A 20265-nucleotide genomic window follows, 5' to 3' on the forward strand; every position below is an offset into this window, starting at 1 on the left:
GAGTGGTAGGTAAGGTGTTGGGGTTAGACCTGCTCGTGGGGGGGATTGCACCACTAGACTTTCAGGGGAAGGGTGCTGCAAGAGAAAAGCAGGGTAGCCTAGAGCAGGGCGATGTTTCTTGGTAATCTGTTGATTGACTGGATGGCCAGAACAAGGTTTAGCCCAACCCTCAATATTATATCCATTAGTGTCTCCTTAAACAGAAGGGGCTCCAAAGATGTTTGCTTCTCCTGAAAGACTTCTGTCAAAACGTTGGTCCTATGTAAGGAGCTCCAGGTTGTGCACTTCAGCTGCCCTACACATCTCCATGGCGTAGGAAGAGGACTGCTCTGTGGTGGGTCAAGAGGGTGAGAGTAGGCCCATTTCTTGGAAGCTATAGAGATCACTAGCCTCCTGTAAGTCATCAAACCAATTACCATCCTGATATAGCTGAGAGAATTCATCACCCGGGGAATAGTTGTTGTCTGTACGAAAAAGGGAATGAAATGTGTGTGTTCTTCCTTGGGGAGGTGGTAATTCAGGTGAGAGATTTGGAGCCTCAGTTGATATAGGGTACAACTTCAGTTGAGGTTTAACCGGCTTCAGATAGAACTATCTGGACTTTCTCCTCTGGTGCTGATGGAATCGGCATCGCTGTCTAAATACCCTGGATCTGCGTAGGTCATGGTGCCTGAAGCGGAGTCAGAAGGGAAGCTGAATGCAAGGTAAGCTTGGAAGATCCAATTGGCTCTAAAAGTGAACCTGCCAGCTGTACTCCAGGGATGAAGGGTGGGGGGCAAAGAACATCAGGAGTGCGATGGACTGTCCGACATGAAAGGGAGTCACAGTCTTTGGCAGAAGGGCTTCTCTAGTCGGTAGCACCAAATTGTCATGAAAGAAAGGGGTGTAGGGTGGCTGGTCTGAAAAAGCCTGAAGCTCATTCACATGACAAGGGGATGTTATCGCAATATAAAGACAGTCTTCAGAGTCTGGGCGAGTAAAGGACAACTGTGCATTAGAATCAAAAGGAGTTCACTTTAAAAAAATTAGGGACAAACATCTGGTAGAGATATATTTTAGTTGCAGATTCCTTACCTTAGAATTTCCCCCAGGCGTCAGACTGGATCCAGAGATTTTTCTTCGAGCAATACACAAGCAATGCCATCTTCGGTGGTGGGCTGCGAACTAAGATCATACTAGAAAGTCCTGCAGGACTGAACGACCAAAGTAGCCATCTCGACGGACCTGACTATCCAGGCAGTAATGCTTAGCAAACGTGTGCAGGGATGCCCACGTAGCTGCCTGACAGATATCCAGGACAGGAACTATGCGTGCTAACGCAGTGGATGCAGCAGTGGCTTGGGTAGAATGAGCCCGCAAGCCGCCAGGAGGTTGCTTTTTTGCCAAAGCGTAGCACATTTTGATGCAAAGAAGCACCCATCGAGAGATGGTACGCTTCAGCACCGCCTTCCCTTTCTTCGCACCCACACAGTCAACGAAGAGTTGATTGTCCACCCGGAAGTCTTTAGTATGATTGAGATAGAACGCCAATGCTCTTTTTGGGTCCAGACGGTGGAGTCTCTCCTCCTCATGGGAAGGATGTGGGGGTACGTAGAAGGTAGGCAAAGTGATGGACTGGCCTACATGAAATGGTGTAACCACCTTAGGAAGGAAGGAAGCTCTAGTGCGCAACACCACTTTGTCAGTGTGCACAGACAAGAATGAAGGCTTTGAAAAAAAGGGCCTGAAGCTCATTCACCCTGCGAGCAGAGGTGATAGCAATGTGAAAGACCGTTTTGAATGTGAGGAGCCGCAAGGGACAATTATGCATTGGCTCAAAGGGGGTACACATCAAGTAAGTACAAGATTAAGCTCCCACTGAGGCATGATGAAGGGAGTGGGAGTAAATAAGTGGGTGAGCCCTTTACAGAACCTATTCACAAGAGGAGATTTAAAGAGTGATGGCTGATCAGGAAGCCTAAGAAAGGCGGAAATGGCAGACAGATACTGTTTAAGGGTGCCCAATGCAGAGCCCTGCTGGGCTAAAGAAAGAATGAACAGAAGAACCTCTGAAAGAGGGGCAGAAAGGGGGTCAACAGATTTGTTGGTGCACCATGCCACAAATTTATTCCAAAGACAGGCGTATACAGTTCTAGTCGATGGACGCCTGGCTGCCAAGATAACATTGCAGACTTTGGGTGGAAGGGCAAATGCCGTCAACTGTTGCCCCTCAATCTCCACGCATGAAGGCGGAGGTTGGACAGGTTCGGGTGGAGGACCGTCCCCTACTGCTGCGACAGAAGATCCACCCGAAGAGGCAGTCTGAGTGGAGGATCGATGGACATGCTCAATAGCTCTGGATACCACACTCTTCAAGCCCAGTCCGGAGCCACCAAGATAACTTGGGCCCGGTCGTACTTTATTTTCTTGAGAACTCTGGGCAGAAGAGGGGCAGGTGGGAAGGCGTAAAGAAGGCCAGAGTTCCACTCAAGACGAAAAGCATCTCCGAGCAAGTGCCGCCATGGAAACTCCAACGCACAAAATAGCTGACATTGCGCGTTCTCTGCGGAGGCAAACAGATCTAACCAAGGCTCTCCCCACTTGAGAAAGAGACCTCGCTCCACCTCCGGAGACGCCATTTGTGATCGACAGTGCGTCGGCAGCTGAGTTTGTCTGCTCTGGCATTGAGAGCGCCCGCCAGATGATGAACCATCAGGGTAATGCCCTGATGTTCCAGCCATGTCCAGAGGCGTAGTGCCTCCTGACAAAGGGTCCAGGACCCTACCCCGCCTTGTTAGTTGGAGTACCACATGGCGGTAGTGTTGTCCGTGAACATCTGCACCACTTTCCCTTTGAGGGAGGGAAGGAATGCTTTCAACGCAAGTCTGATCGCTCGGAGCTCCAGCATATTTATGTGCAGTCCCGACTCCTCCGGAGACCAGAGGCCTCTGATCTCCGCCTCTCCCATGTGGCCGCCCCAACCCAGAATAGCATCTGTCACTATAGAGCGATCTGGGTGGGAAAGGGAGAGGGATCTGCCATTGACCCTATTGGTATTCGAAAGCCATCACTGCAGGTCTTTTGCACTCCCCTCCGAGATCTGGGCCATGTCGGAGAGATTCCCTTGATGCTGCACCCACTGGAACTTCAAGTCCCACTGCGGAGCCCGCATATGCCACATGGCATGTGTTACAAGCAGGATGCAGGAGGCCAAGAGGCCCAGCAGCCTCAGAGTCTGTCTCACCGAAACCCTTGACCAAGGCTAAAAGATCGGAATCATAGCCTGAATGTCTTGGACTCGCTTTTTGGGAGGTTAAGCCCGAAATTGCACTGTGTCCAGAACAGCCTCAATGAAAGGGAGGGAGTCAGGAGTGACTTCGGCACATTTATAGTGAACCCCAGCTGGTGCAGAAGGTGGGAGACGTATTCAGAAGGGTCCAGGGACCCCTCCAATTCCTCCCCGTATTCATACCCATAGGAAAAAGGGTCCAAATCCGACCTCGGGCGAATAGGGCCCACCGAAGCAGATGGTGGTGTTGGCCGACCCCGAGTCGTCGGGGATAAGAATTGGATCGATGTCTATAGTGGGCACTACCGACGTCGGGAGCGTCGACAATCGACCCGGCACCAGGGAAGGTCTTGAAGGTGCGACCGGTGTCGGTGCGGACCCGCGCACGGATCGGGAGGCGACCTCGGTGGCCGGAGCCGAAGCCATCAGCACAGAACCTGAAGGCCCCTCAGCCGAACACCTTGGGCCCGAAGGTGCCGTATCAGGGTCGGCCCGCCCAAAGATGAGGCGCATGGCCTTGTAAAATTCCTTTAGTTGGGTGGGGGTCACTACGGCTCCAGGAAGCTCGGGGAAGCGCGGAGTCGACCCAGACGCAGGCTCTGAGGACAGAGGCCGAGTGTGTGGACGCTCTTCTCGCCAGCTGAGCGACGGGGTGAAATCAGAGAGCGATGGGACTTCTTCGACTTCTCCTTCTTCTTACCTTGACCAGAGGATTTTCGAAAAAGACGTGTTGATGACTCCGCGGCCGATCTCAAGACCTTCCTCTTGAGCGAGACCGGGACCTACGCAGAGTCGAGTGCCGGGCCGCCATCAGCTTTAGGGACTGCTCCTCGGAGCACAACTTCGGGTCGTGGTCGCGCTCGAGGCACAAAGGCAAACACGATGAGGATCCGTCACCGACATTATCCGATGGCAGTCCTCGCACGGCTTGAACCCGGTCTTCTGGGACATCCTCTCGCACCAAAAGAGTTCTACAAAACAGTCGAATTCAGCCCAAAAATAACCTAGTGTAGCTCTCTCCTGATCAGCGTGTGGCGCAGAAAGAAAAGAACTGACGTCACTGAACGAGGGCGGCGTCTATGTACTACTCCCGACGTCATCACGGCGACCACGACGCCTACGGAGTAGACTGACGCCACCTACTGACGTGCAAGGGTATTGCTTGAAGAAAAATCTCCGGATCCAGTCTGACGACTGGGGGAAATTCTAAGGTAAGGAATCTGCAACTAGAAGTCTCTATCAGATAATGTTTTAATGAAACTGATAGGGGCATCTGGCAGACGAATAGTTGTCCTAACCAAACTAAATGTTCAAATAGATGAGGGTAGATTGAGTGTACCTGATTTTGAAACCTAATATTTAGCGGCACAGCTCCTGTGGGTGGTAGAATGACGAAGCCCTTAAGGCTTGCCAGAGAACAAAGATGTGTCAGCTGCCCTACAATGCACAACTATGGCTGGATATCTTTTTGGGCAATGGCTGGGCACCACTCCAGTCCCTTTTAAAGTAGTGGTGCAGATTCTTGCAGAGAACCAAGCAGTACACTGAATATTCACCAGAAATCCCACTAAGGTTTGTACCAAAATGTATCTGGGTCACAGAGATGGGACATGTAGCCAGATGGACTAAGAGCTATGATCATCCAAGTCAGTCAGCTTTACAACTCTGGGTCACTCATGATTTTGAGGATGTAAGAGATAAATATGGGTTGCCCCCAGAGGCAGTAGTTGACACATGTAACACAATAAACAGGCCTTGGTAACGTGGGAGCAAACCCCAGACAATCCAGAAACGGACCAGACATTACAAATATTGCAAGCATGGGGAGGTAGGTGGCACATTATTACCTGTACGAAGTCCTCAGAACAAAACAGTGTGGGATACCTTAGCACTTTCAAGAAAAGCTGGGAAATAGCTTAGACGAAGAACTAACAGTAGTAGATAGTGAGGCTCGCCTTCATCATGTCAAGGTTTACACCAATGCCCTGTTAAAATTTACACAATTTAACTACACACACTGTACATATCTCACACAGTTTAAGTTTTATATGTTCCCTCCTCAGTGATTGTCCCAGAAGAAGACAAACCAAACTCCCTTTTTATAAGATGTCATGCTTATGTCCTATGATTATTGGGTTCGTTAACAGGGCAGTAGAATTAATCTTGGAAGGGAAGGGACAGAAAAGCAGCATCTACACAAACAAAGGCATCTTAGCTGGGCCTTTAGCCCAGACCCAAACAGACAAAACCACTTGTCACTTTATCGACTTGGCTATGATTATGGCCAAGAGAGCTACTGCTGTCAAATGGAAATCTCCAACTCACCCAGAATTCCTGACTTGGTAACCTTTCTCAATTAGTTGATAGAACTTATTTTTTACTTAGACTGACATCAGACTATTTTCTCTGTAGAACATCACACATACTGCTGTGGTTGAATAATGGGCACTTGCTATTACGTATAAGCAAGGGAAAATATATTTAAGAAAATAAGTAAAAGCTTTAACAGCGGTAATGATCATCACTTTTTAGGAACCCACAAATGGGGCTTACAAAACATGCTTCTGACTTGGCAATTGATCTTAGGTGCACTCTCGGGCTGCACTTTGAGAGACTTAATTAAGGTTCTGCACATAAGAAAGGGAAATCTATTAATGCCTAGTGAGCGTAGGTATAAATTAGAACTAAATAGGTGCAACCAGGGTGATTATTAAAAAAATATTATGCTAACTGCAACCGTAAAAAATTAAAGATGTCAAACATTCAGCAAAACAACTATTGAATACAACAACAAAATAAAGTATTTGAGAAGTTGAGTATATAAGAAAAACTTTTACAACAAATAAAAATCAAGCTACAATAAAGATTTTTCTTCCCAAAAAGGGGTACATTTTCTAACACACAGCGTGAGTCGTATAGTTGGGAAAGCCTGTTAATGTCAAACTGTACAGGCTATGTGTGCTAATCCACTCTTGCAAAAGATGCATCTTCTGTCAATCATTCATTCTTTTTAATTGCATGTTTGGCGATAATTGAGAACTTGCTGCACAAGAAACAAGATGTGAAACACACATCAACGTTTCAGTCTCTGGTCTAATTAAAAACCAAGACCATCCTCAGGACATCATGCATAGTGCAGAGATGGCTGAGATTTTCTAAATAAGAAAGAACAATTACATGTATGCCTAAAATTCAGTTAAAAATGTAGATGGAGTGAATACACCCTGCAAATACGAAACACACAAGTGTGGGAGGCAAATTAATTGTAAGGTGTACTCACAGTGGCAAAGACCACACATGAAGCAGTCAGAAATAGTTAAGACTGAAGAAATAAGGACATAAAAAGGCTTGTAAGACGCGATATGAATGATTCAGTAAAATACATTTTTATGAAATGATCTCCTTGGTTCCACCTATTTTGTTATAGTAGTAAAGAATCTGCCACATTTATTGGCAGATTGGCAGTACATTTCATTAAATATGAGCGGTACAGAGTCATAACAAATGGTCCTGCAGACTTAAGTTTTATTGATTACTTATAGTAATACAATTAAACCAGGCACTCTTTTTATGCTTATGAAACATAAGCATATTCCATGGTGTACAAACAGTTACGCTGGTAAGGAATTCAACAATGTGTGTATACCATGTGAGATTCATTTTTTGGGAAAAAAACATACACAATAAGTTGTTATGAATACACCCCATTAGAAAAACTTACTTAAGAAGCTCCAGTGTGATAATTCCCTTGGGTTCTGCTTCGACGCTCTTGCCCCAAAACTTGAGTTTCGGGTAAATCGATCCATGAAATACAAAATCGCTGCTCAGTCCTTCAGCATGGAAGGCGCTAACTGGTGGATGGTGGCTGACTTGCTCGGAGATGAGTCTAAATCCATGATCATCACTTTAAAAAAACAATTCAGTGAACACTCATTGGTTGTTGTTATATTTACAAATACATTTCATGGTGAACTAGATGTAGAGTTTTGCCAAAAATGCTCAGGACCACCAATTTTAAATGACATAGGTTTAGATTATACTTTTCGTAATAGATTATATATTTACAGGAACAATATTTCCTGCAAAAACAGTATAGTGAATAAAACCATGATTTGTGGATGACAATTCAATCTTTTAACCACCATTCAATTTTGAGCATATTTATTCCATGGTTGAAAGCAACATTATCAACTTCAAAATCAATGTTTAAAAAGTACACTTTACTTAAAATCATCTTTACATAACTTCACCTCCAACACAACATCTTCTGTATCTTTAGTACTCCATATAAACATTATTCAACTCTGAGGTTTACAATTCATTATGAAAAGAATATTCATGACAGACTTTGCAGCTTTGCCAAAGCCATATTTTTATGAGAGCCATCTAAAAAAAGTGCCTACCTGTAGATTTTGGCCTCTAGCTCAGCCGGCACCTAGGGAAACCTACCACACCTGTGCATTTTTGAAAACTAGACACCTAGGGGAATCCAAGATGGGGTGACTTGTGGGGCTCTGACCAGGTTCTGTTACCCAGAATCCTTTGCAATCCTCAAAATTTGGCTTAAAAAAACACCTTTTCCTCTCATTTCGGTGACACAAAATTCTGGAATCTGAGAGGAGCCCCAAATTTCCTTCCACCCAGCGTTCCCCTAAGTCTCTCGATAAAAATGGTACCTCACTTGTGTGGGTAGGCCTAGCGCCCACAAAAGCAAATGGCCCAAAACATAACATGGACACATCACATTTTTTCACAGAAAACAGAGGTGTTTTTTGCAAAGTGCCTACCTGTGGATTTTGGCCTCTAGCTCAGCCGGCCCCGGGGGGGGCAGAAATGGCCTAAAATTAATTTCCATCCCCAACCCCTCCCCCCGGGAGCGACCCTTGCCTACGGGATCGCTCCCCCGCGTGACACTGGCGCCAAAAAAAAAATCCCCAGTGCCTAGTGGTTTCTGCCCCCTTGGGGGCAGATTGACCTAAAATCGGCCAATCTGCCCCCAAGGGGGGCAGAAATGGTCTAAATACAATTTGCCCCCCAGCGGAGCGACCCTTGCCTAATGGGTCGCTCCCCATCTCTAAAAAAACAAACAAAAAAGAAAAAACACACAAAAAAAAATTGCCCTGGCGTCTAGAGGTTTCTGCCCCCCCCCCCGGGGCAGATCGGCCTAATAACAATAGGCCGATCTGCCCCCGGGGGGGAATGGGGGTGGGGGGGGGGCAGAAATGGCCTGAAATAAATTTGCCTCCCAACACCCGCCCCGGAGCGACCCTTGCCTACGGGGTCGCTCCCCCTGCGTGACATTGGCGCCAAAAAAAAAATCCCCGGTGCCTAGTGGTTTCTGCCCCCCTTGGGGGCAGATTGGCATAGCAAAAAACGGCCGATCTGCCCCCAAAGGGGGCAGAAATGGCCTAAATACAATTTGCCCCCCAGGGGAGCGACCCTTGCCTAATGGGTCGCTCCCCATCTCTAAAAAACAAACAAACAAACAAAAAAAAAAAAAAAAAAAAAAAATGTGCCCTGGCGCCTAGAGGTTTCTGCCGCCCGGGGGCAGATCAGCCTAATAACAATAGGCCGATCTGCCCTCAGGGGGGGCAGAAATGGCCTAAAATAAATTTGCCCCCCAAACCCCCCCCCCCCCGGGAGCGACCCTTGCCTACGGGATAGCTCCCCCGCGTGACATTGGCGGCAAAAAAAAAATCCCCGGTGCCTAGTGGTTTCTGCCCCCTTGGGGGCAGATTGACCTAAAATCGGCCAATCTGCCCCCAAGGGGGGCAGAAATGGTCTAAATACAATTTGCCCCCCAGCGGAGCGACCCTTGCCTAATGGGTCGCTCCCCATCTCTAAAAAAACGAACAAAAAAGAAAAAACACAAAAAAAAAATTTGCCCTGGCGTCTAGAGGTTTCTGCCCCCCCCCCCCCGGGGCAGATCGGCCTAATAACAATAGGCCGATCTGCCCCCGGGGGGGAATGGGGGAGGGGGGCAGAAATGGCCTAAAATAAATTTGCCTCCCAACACCCCCCCCGGAGCGACCCTTGCCTACGGGGTCGCTCCCCCTGCGTGACATTGGCGCCAAAAAAAAAAATCCCCGGTGCCTAGTGGTTTCTGCCCCCCTTGGGGGCAGATTGGCGTAGCAAAAAACGGCCGATCTGCCCTTGCGTGAAATTCACGATAACAAAAAAAACCAACTCCCTGGTGTCTAGTGGTTTCTGCTCCCCTTGGGGGCAGATTGGCCTCATCAAAATAGGCCAATCTGCCCCCAAGGGGGGCAGAAATGGCCTAAATATAATTTGCCCCCTAGGGGAGCGACCCTTGCCTAAGGGGTCGCTCCCCACCTAAAAAAATAAATAAAAAATAAAAAAAATCCCTGGTGCCTAGAGGATTCTGCCCCCCCTGGGGGCAGAAAAGGCCTTCCAAAAAAAATGCCCCCCATTGGGAGCGACCCTTGCCCAAGGGGTCGCTTCCTTATGCCAGTTTAAAAAAAACAAAAAAATAATAAAATCCCTGGTGTCTAGTGGGCGTTTCAAAAGCCGGATTGCAAGCAATCCAGCTTTTGAAACGCTCAGAGAGACTTCAAAGGGAAGGAAATACATTTCCTTCCCTTTGAAGCCTCTCCGGGCCTCCCCCACGTGATTGAAAGAGAAATCCCTGCCTTGGGGGCGGGGGTGGGGGGGGGGGGGGAGCACAGCGGGGGAGCGCTAGCGCTCCCCCCAGTTCCCGTGCCTTGGACGAAGTGACCTCGTCCAAGGCACACGGGAACCGGTGCCTTGGACGAGGTCACCTCGTCCAAGGCACCCGAAAGGTTAAAAGTCGCTAGTTGATGGAGGCACAGACCTGGAAGCCAGAAAGCTAAGCAAACTCCTAATTCCCAATAAAAACTAAATAGGACCCACCACAGTGTGACTTTCGCATGTTTATAGTGACCCTCAAAGCTGTAGTCTGGAGGTGGTTGATGACTGCCTGGTGCAAGCCTGCCTTCAACAGACAGCCGCTGAGATAGGGTAGGAGTGACACCGCTGACTTCCAAAGGTGTGCTGCCACCACCACCACGACTGAAGTTGAAACATTGTGATCATAGCCCGATTGTCCTGGACTCTCGGCTCCAGAGGATAGGTGCAGAACTGCGGCATGTAAAGAATGGCTCCAATTAAAGGGAGTGGCTGAGAAGGAGTCAGGTGTGATTTTGGCAAGTAGATAGTAAACCCCAGCTAAAGCAGAAGTTAAGCAGTAGTTCGTAGGCAGGTGATGACTGCCTGGTGCAAGCCTCCCTTCAACCGTCAGATGCTGAGGTAGGAGAAGACTAGGAACCCTGACTACAGCAGCAGTTGTACCACAACCATTGCCATCACTATTATGGACACCCGTGGAGCACTGGCTAGACCAGAGAGGAGCACAGAGAACTGTAAATGCTCCTCTCCCACCACATACTGCAGAAAATAGATAGACAAGCAGGACAGGAATATTGAAATGGGCGTCCTGCAGGTTGAATGCAACTATCTTGTCTCCAGGGATGAAGGGGACAAGCTGGGCACCTTGATTTTCATCTTCTGAGGAAGGTGTTAAGAGGGTGCAGATCTGAAATAGACTGAAGAACTCTGTCCTTCCTGGGTAACAGAAAGTAGCGGGAATAACAACCACCTCCTACTTCGTGCACCACACCCTCTCCACAACCCCTTTGGTCAAAAGGGCCTGCACGTCCTACTAAAAAAATAGAGAGATTGTCCTTTGTCAGTCACTGGGGAGATGGTTGAAGGTAAGACAGAGAAGAAAGAAAGGGTAAGATGTGTCCCTTGCAAACAATCTGTAGGACCCACTTGTGATTGCATGTCAACCTGGTAAGTATCAGTGGATCCTACCTTCCACTAGCTAGCTATTTTCCTGCAAAGGCACGCTAAAGAGGTTCTTCTGGTGGGATCCCATGGGTGGCGCACTGACCTTGGTCGCCAGAGTGAAGGCCACAATGTCCTCTACTGCAAAACTGATGGGTTCCCTGTAGGGGCTGGACAGACTGGCAATAAGTGATGTCTCGGCTAGGGCAGGAAAGGAATGTTGGAACTATTGTAGTTAGCAAGGCAGGGCAGAAAGGCCCTAAGAGCCAGTGGAAACCCTACTCCCCTTAAAGCACCAAAAAAAGAATCAGCTTTTTCCCTGAACTGGTGAGTCCCATCAAATTGCATTTCTATCAAAGAGGACTAGACATCACCTGAGAACCCAGTCGAACACAGCCACGCATTGTGGTGAATAGCAACGATGTTGTCTATGGCCTGCCCGTCCTATGGAGTTGATAGTGTCCAAGCCATGAGGAATCATGAACTTGACAGCTTCACTACTATCCTGAATTGCCTGAAAAAGTACAGGGCAAAGATCTTCGGGCTCACCAGGTAGGACCAGTGCCACTGAATCCCAAAGGGCATGTTAGTAGCCTCCCAAGAAACAGCTGCCGTTAACAGATCAGAGGGCTACGCTAGTAGAAGAAAATGCACATTTTCTCCAATGTTTCCATTCACTTATATTACCTATCAGGGGGAGTTGTGGCCAGTGGAAGCACAACTAGGCTTTCAGGTAGGAGGTGCTGTGAAAGAAAAGCTTGGTTGCCAGAAGCAGGTCAATGGCACCTGATGATCTGTCTACTAACTGGGGGCCACAGTAAGGTTTAGCTAAAGTCCCAATAATGTATCCATCAGTCCTTCGTTAAAGAGAAGGGGCTCAAAAGATGTTTGCCCTAATTGGGGGACCTCCGTCAAGACGAACAAGTTACTTACCTTCGGTAACGAAGTATCTGGTATAGACTCTATCTAGATGCAGATTCCTTACCTTAGAATTCCCTGGCGTCAGCTTCGAATCCGTAGTTTTTTGTGAGCAGTACCCTGCGCGCACGCCATCGGATGGCGTTGTTTGGATCCACGTGCGTCGACCAGCTCCGCGTGCGTCGTTGGAGTCGTCTATGACGTCACGGTTGTCTATGTAGACACCGTCTCAGCGCGTACGTCAGTTCTTTCCTGAGTCATGGAAGAACCAACCAATACACTTTTAACCTCTTTGACTGTTTGGAGAAAAACACTATCATGCCTGTAAGAAAGGCAAAAAGTTGCCACAGAGCGGGGAGGCTTGGGCGGGTGTAAGGAATCTGCAGCTAGATAGAGTCTCTACCAGATACTTCGTTACCGAAGGTAAGTAACTTGTTCATCTGATAGAGACTTCTAGCTGCAGCTTCCTTACCTTAGAATAGATACCCAAGCTATAACCCATGGTGGTGGGTCTGAAGGAGATTTTATTTTTTTTAATACAAGGAAGTCCTGCAAGACAGAACGGGCAAAATGCCCCTCTCCCCTCACCTGGCTATCCAAGCAGTAGAGCTTCGCAAACGTGTGTAAAGAAGCCCACGTTGCGGCCTGACATATGTCCACCACCGGTACGCAACGTGCCAATGCAGTGGTAGCAGCTTTCCCCCTAGTGGAATGAGCTCTCAAGCCCTCAGGAGGCTGCTTCTTCGCCAAAGCGTAGCATATTTTTATACAGAGAACGACCCAGCGCGAAATGGATCGCTTCTGTACTGCCCGAACCTTCTTTGCACCAACGTACCCCACAAAGAGTTGGTCGTCCACCCGGAACTCTTTAGTGCGGTCAAGGTAGAACGATAACGCTCTTTTTGGGTCCAGTCGATGGAGATGCTCCTCTTCCTTAGAGGGATGCGGTGGTGCAAAGAAGGTGGGCAGGGTGATATTTTGACCCAGATGGAAAGGAGTCACCACCTTGGGGAGGAAAGAGGCACGAGTTCTTAACACCACCTTGTCAGGATATATCATGAGATAAGGAGGTTTAGAAGATAAAGCCTGCAGCTCACTCACTCTCCTGGCAGATGTAATTGCCACCAAGAAGGCTGTCTTAATAGTGAGCAGCCGGAGAGGACAGTTATGCAAGGGCTCGAAAGGAGCACACATAAAGAAGGTAAGAACCAGATTAAGATCCCACTGGGGCATAACGAAAGGCACAGGTGGGAACAGATGTACAAGCCCTTTCAAAAACCTCTGTACTATAGGTGATTTAAACAGAGATGGTTGATCAGGCAACTGAAGAAAAGCCGATAAGGCTGCAAGATAGCCCTTAAGAGTCCCCAAGGAGGAACCCTGCTGGGCGAGAGACAATATAAACAAAAGGATGTTAGACGGAGAAGAAGAAAGAGGATCAATAGACCTCTCTGAACAATAAGAAACAAAACATTTCCAACGGCAGGCGTAGATCGACTTAGTAGAGGGACGCCTGGCTGCCAGAATGACATCACAGACCTCGGGAGGGAGGTCATAAACCATCAACTGTCGTCGCTCAATCTCCACGCATGAAGGCGCAGAGTTGACAGGTTCGGGTGGAGAACCTCCCCCTGCTGCTGCAACAGAAGATCCTCCCGAAGAGGCAGCCTGATTGGAGGACCGATGCTCATTTTGAGTTCTGGATACCAAACTCTCCGTGCCCAATCTGGAGCCACAAGGATTACTTGGGCCCGGTCGTTCTTGATTTTCTCGAGAACTCTGGGCAGAAGTGGTATAGGCGGAAAGGCGTATAGGAGGCCTGAACTCCACTCGCGACGAAAAGCGTTGCCGAGCGATAGCCCCCTTGGAAACTCCAACGCGCAAAACTGCTGACATTGCGCGTTCTCTGCGGAGGCGAACAGAGCTAACTAAGGCTCTCCCCACTGCTGAAAGAGTCCTTGTGCCACCTCCGGATGGAGACACCATTCGTGATCCTCTAAGCATTTTTGGCTCAGTTCGTCTGCTCTGGCGCTCAGAGAACCTGCCAGATGTTGAACCACCAGGGTCATGCCCTGCTGTTCCAGCCATGTCCAGAGGCGTAAAGCCTCTTGACAAAGGGTCCACGACCCCACACCGCCCTGCTTGTTGCAGTACCACATTGCGGTAGTGTTGTCCATGAACACCTGCACCACCTTCCCTTTCACAACAGGAAGAAATGCTTTTAATGCTAGCCAGATCACCCGAAGCTCCAACAAGTTGATGTGGAGCCCGTATTCCGCCGGAGACCAGTGACCTCTGATCTCCACCTCCCCCAGATGGCCGCCCCATCCCAGAAGTGACGCATCTGTCACTACCGTTAGATCTGGTTGGGGAAGGGAGAGGGGTCTGCCCTTGACCCACTCGCAGTTCACTAGCCACCACTGCAGATCTTCCGCAGTCCTCTCCGAGATCTGAACTACATCGGTAAGATTTCCCTGATGCTGTGCCCATTGGAACTTCAGGTCCCACTGCAGAGCCCTCATGCGCCATCTGGCATGCTTGACCAACAGGATGCAGGAAGCCACGAGTCCCAGCAGCCTCAGAGTCTGTCTCACCGAGATCCAGGATAGAGGCCGAAACATCGGAATCATAACCTGAATATCCTGAACCCGCTGATCGGGAGGATAAGCCCGATACTGCACTGTGTCCAGAACAGCTCCGATGAAAGAGCTTCTGAGAGGGAGTCAGGTGTGACTTCGGCACATTTATAGTGAACCCCAGCGAATGGGTCTGATGGTACCACGACCACGTCCTCTTCCGGGATGCTGTGAAGCCTGAGGACGGTGCCTAAATTGTGGCTGGCGTGGCACCACACCCCTCCCGAAGCCTCGGAAGGGGCGAAAAACAGACTGCTGTCGTGCCGGCGTTGAAAGGCCCAAGGATCTGGCCGTGGCTCGAGAATCCTTGAACCTCTCAAGCACAGAGTCTGCCTTTTCACCAAAAAGGCGAGAGCCATCAAAGGGCATGTCCATCAAGCTGGACTGGACATCCCCTGAAAAACCAGTGTAACGTAGCCAGGCGTGGCGACAAAGGGCCACTGACGATGAAATCGCTCTGCCCAGCGAGTCGGTCGTATCCAAGCCACACCGGATTGTAAACTTGGCTGCATCTCTCCCATCCTTTACAGCCTGGGTGAGAGTGTCCCGCACGCCCTCCAGGACCTGGGGCAGCACTTGCGCCACCGTATCCCATAAAGTATGGGAATAACGGCCCAATAGGCAAGAGGTGTTTACAGACCTCAATGCCAGGCTGGAGGAAGAAAACATCTTCTTCCCAAGCTGATCCAGCCTCTTGGATTCCCTATCCGGGGGAGCGGAAGGGAAGGCACCACGTGAATTAGAGGCTAGGACAACCAAGCTCCCAGGAGTGGGGTGTTGTGTTAGGAAACTAGGGTCGCTGGGAGCGGGCCTATGGCGGCGGCCGACCGTCCTATTCACAGGAGCCCCTGTGCTGGGTTTGGACCACGTACCCAGAAGGACGTCTGTAAGAGTCTCATTGAGGGGCAACAACAGTTCCGATGTTGACACCCCCGGCTGAAGCACTTCTGTCAGGATATTTGTCCTGACTGGCACCGTAGGCAAATCTAGGTCCAAGACCTCAGCTGCCTTACGCACCACCATAGCGAAAGAAGCCCCCTCCTCCGTAGCCACATTAGGAGGAGAGAGCATACCAGTATCTGGAGATGTGTCCAGTCCACTGGCCTCCCCTAGATCCACATACCAGTCCCTGTTGCAATCCTGATTCTAAAGGGTCCTCAGACCCCTCCCATTCCTCTCCTGCGTCTGGCTGTTCCAAATAATGCTCAGACAATGATCTGGGCCGAATCGGCTCCGTCGAAGTCGGATTCGACATCATATGACGTCGCTCCAGCTCCGGATCATCCGGAATAAGGATGGGGCTGCCACCGGTGGGCGGCGGTGGCGGAATCGTCGACGTCGGACCCGGCGCCGAAGAGGTCGACTGTGTGAAACCGGTGCCGGTCCAGATCCGTTATCGGATCCTGAGGTCCCCAACGGTGCCGAGGCCGAAGCCGCCTGCGTCGAATCCGAAGGGGCCCCTGCTGACCCCGCGGGGCCCGAAGACCCACCAGAGGGTACACCCCGCTCAAAAACAAGACGCATGGCCTCGTAAAATTCTTTAATTTGAGCGGGGGTCGATCCGGTCCCCGGAAAGGGGGGGGAAGACGCAGAGTTGACCCTGGCGACGGCTCCGGAGAACCGCGCTCGGAACGTCGACGTTCCCTAGACGCCTCGTCGGTCGACGGGCGTGGCGAAGACGAAGTCCGCTTGGACTTCTTCTTCTTCTTGTGCCTCTTACCTTCCGATGAACTCGAGTGCGAGGAAGAGGACTTGGGGCTCCGGGAGCGGTGCCGCGACCTCCTCCTACTGCGAGACCGTGACCTCCGCGGAGTCGCACCGACCGAAGACGAATGTCGGGCCGCAAGAAGCTTAAGGGATCGCTCCCTCAAGGCCTTCGGCGCCATGGCCCGACAATCGGAGCACGAGGTGGAATCGTGGTCCTTGTCCAAGCACCAAAGACAAACTCGTGCGGATTCGTCACCGACATGGTGCGATGACACGCGCCATACGGCTTGAATCCTGTCTTTCTCGAAGACATGACTCCAAACAGTCAAAAAAGCGTCGACAAACCGTCGAAGCAGGGTAGCTCTTTCCAAAACTGCGCTTAACCGGCGCGGAAGGAAAAGAACTGACGTACGCGCGCCGAGACGGCGTCTATATAGACAACCGTGATGTCATAGACGACTCCAACGACGCTGATTACGCACGCGGAGCTGGTCGACGCACGCGGATCCGAACGACGCCGTCCGACGGCGCGCGGGCAGGGTACTGCTCACAAAAAACTCCGGATTCCAAGCTGACGCCAGGGAATTCTAAGGTAAGGAAGCTGCAGCTAGAAGTCTCTATCAGATATTAGTTTTCACCTTCAAGGTGGAAAGCCAGAGGTCAAGTACTTCTGCCACCGTCCGCATTACCATGGCGTAGAAGGCAGATTCCTTTGTATCTGGATCAGGGGAGATGGAAGACCCATCTCTGGGGAGGTAGTAAGGCAACTAGCATCCTGTAATTTCTCGTACCAGTTGTCATCTTGGCAGAGCTGAGTAAACTCAACTCCCAGGTCACAGCCATTATTTAAATCATTCCCAAAAACAGAATGCAAACCTGTGGTAAATTCAAGGGGCCAAGGGCCAGTTGTAGGTAGTTCCGATTCGCAAAATCGGATGCAGAACGGTGTCTCAGACACCTTCTGCGATTCGCTATGGGGTCGCAAAGACCCACCTCATTAATATTAATGGGACCCCATAGCGAGTCCCTGCACTCACAGGGATGGTGGCCTGCTGAAGACAGCAGACCTCCATGTCTGTGACTGCTTTTTAAATAAAGCAGTTTTTATTTTTTTTATTTTGCAGCCCGTTTTCCTTAAAGGAAAACGATTTGCAAAATAAAAAAAATACCGAAACCATTTGGTTTCGTTTTTTCAGAGTAGGCAGTGGTCCAATGGACGACTGCCTACCCTGAAAAAACATTTTGGGCAACATTCACAAAGGGGAAGGGGTCCCATGGGAACCCCTTCCCTTTTGCGAATGGGTTACCACCAGTGTGACACTGGTGGTAACTGCGAATTGCTTTGCGACCGCATTCGCGGTCACCACCAGTGTGACACTGGTGGTAACTGCGAATTGCTTTGCGACCGCATTCGCGGTCACAAAGCAATTTAGCATAGCGATGCGAGTCGCAAATAGGAAGGGGACACTCCTTCCTATTTGCGAGTCGCATTCACAATTTGCGAGTCGGTACTGACTCGCAAATTGTGAATGTGCATTGCAATGGGCATTTTGCATGGCGCAAACTGCGATTTTCGCAGTTTGCACCATGCAAAATGCTTGCTACATCTGGCCCCAAATCGGTGACGTGGGCTGATTCGTACATGATGCTGGTTGAGGTCAGACCGGCACTGGAGAGGACAATCAAAGCCTCTTCTTCAGGTGACTAAGTTGGCATTGGCGTGCCCACGGCCAGCCTGCTTCATAGCACCAGCAGCAGAGTCAGAGGCAAAACAAGTGGGGATGGTGTAGCTGTCACTGAGGAAGAACCCACTGGCAATATCCCAGGTGGAAGACCTCTCGGCTCTTTGAGACCTAAAGGGATGCCTACGGGAGGCAGCAGGGATCCAAAGAGCTGGAGCATGGCTGTGCAGGGCTCTTTGAAGTCACGAGGCATGGCTGAAGGCCATGGAAATACAGGTTGTGTCATACCTAGCTTTAGGATTGCCTTCGAAGTTGGCCAAGTTTGGGAGAAAGATTAAAAGGGGTGGCACTGCCCAGTTTTTTCTCAGGTGAATTTAAGAGTGACCATGGAACAAGCACCACACTTCAACTTCCAGTGTTTCTAACAATTAACTGAGGAGTAGGAGCGCAGTGAAGACCGATTTCTGGAGCTGTTCAGTTGGCTCCGGGAATGGGAGCAAGAACAAGCCTTGGATGCAGGTCTCAGAACAGTCCAAGACTTCTTATGCTTGGCAGTGTAAACTTTGCTTTGTGTTCATTGATGGCCTTTGGGTTCATTGATGCGCAGTCGCCGCAGGCCCTGGAGTCGTGGCTCGACCCTAGGCACCACAGGCACACATGATGGGGATCCATCATAAAAATGTATTTGCTACAGTCCCTAAAGAGCTTGAAACCTCTTTTTTTATGGGGTGACATCCCTTGCACATTGTAAAAATGTAGTTCAAATATCCAGGCAATTGTCTCAGAGAGACGAGAGGGAACTCCAGATCTACGTTTGGTGGCATGGAAAGAAAGGAACTCATGCATATATAAATGTATATAAAAATTTTTGTGTGGTCCCCACACTGCTACTGGGCCACTTGCTTTTGTGCTCCTAAGTGCAATAAAAAAAAAAAATTATGTCTAAAAAAGGCTATCTTGGAACAGTAAATTAAACTATAAATTAATTCCAAAATAGCTAGTGGTGCATCACAATGCATCCACATACCCAACTGGGTGGCCATTTTGTAAAGTTTTTTCTTTGAGAAAAAACAATGACCTATAGCTATCCAAGGGTGTGCATGCATCGTGATGAATCGCAGCCATCTATGAAGATGGTTACCTATGCATGCTCATATGTCATGATACAATGGCAGCCAATTTGTTTATGGTTAACTTTTGATAATGCCACACTAAACAAACATTTTCGTAACACTTTTCCGCTTTCCTTTTCACAATTTTTCCTTGGCAAATCTTTCTCACTGTTCAAATGTACTTTTGTCATGTTGCTCACACTTTTCTTGTGTACCTGATCGTTATAGCTTCATCATGTTAATACAGATCAAAGGAGGGAGTGTGGTTAGCTGTAATGCAACATGTATAAACCACAAAACATACCACATGATACAAAAAAGAGATGTACATCAGAATGCCTTGATGGGAACAATTCAATCCAGGGCACCAGCAAGCTGTTAAAACCTTAACAGGCTGCCTGCCAGGCCGAAGAAATTCTACAAGGCCTCACTGTTTCACTGCTATTTGGTAAACAATGACAGATGGAACACCCAATCCACTAATCTACCGAACAAAGTGCCTGCAGTTGGCCATGACCTCCCATGATTAACTTACAGATATAAGGTTTACATGTATATATTAATAAAGCTTGAGAAATTGCTGACGACGTCATTTTATTATAAATTCATACAGCGTTTAACTACATTCTTAAAATAATTAAAACACTAAAACAGTTAAAGACATGTGTTGGTCCCAATTAGTGTTTTAGTCTTCACACAATCAGGTTTCTCAATTATTATTAAATCGCCTGTATTAGGAAGGTGATTTTCAAAAAGTATTCCGTTCTCTACAATAGTTTAGTCACTATCAAAATATTTTCTCTTTTAATGTCTTAATTTTTTGCCTTCAAATACGTCAATGCATTTGCCCTCATGATATATTTAGGCCTATTCTGTTTATAAAGGGGTGTAATGTAAAATATAAAAAAACAGATTCATGGCATTGAAACAAACTTCCTCATATAAAAGAAATGTAAGTTTAAATGTAAATATTTATAAATGCATAGTTACTGACAGCTTACTAAATGCTGATATTCACACTTTGTGATATCACCGGATTGGAGGAGTAAACATTCTTACTTATTAGCAGTCTGGGAGGCCTGGAAGCATACTGATCATGTACCTACAATATTAAC

The 20265-nt window shown here is 48.7% G+C and overlaps 1 protein-coding gene across 3 annotated transcripts in view; it reads right to left on the reverse strand.

Annotated features, from left to right (window-relative positions):
- Positions 1–20265, reverse strand: part of OSBPL1A (oxysterol binding protein like 1A) — a 1294449-nt gene that overhangs the window by 268668 nt on the left and 1005516 nt on the right. For all 3 annotated transcript variants that reach the window (XM_069220031.1, XM_069220033.1, XM_069220032.1), the window contains one exon: positions 6990–7172. In XM_069220031.1, the coding sequence (XP_069076132.1) occupies positions 6990–7172 (183 nt within the window). The remainder of the gene's footprint in view (positions 1–6989; positions 7173–20265) is intronic.

This window comes from Pleurodeles waltl, chromosome 2_2 (genome assembly GCF_031143425.1).
Source record: "Pleurodeles waltl isolate 20211129_DDA chromosome 2_2, aPleWal1.hap1.20221129, whole genome shotgun sequence".
Taxonomy (NCBI): domain Eukaryota; kingdom Metazoa; phylum Chordata; class Amphibia; order Caudata; family Salamandridae; genus Pleurodeles; species Pleurodeles waltl.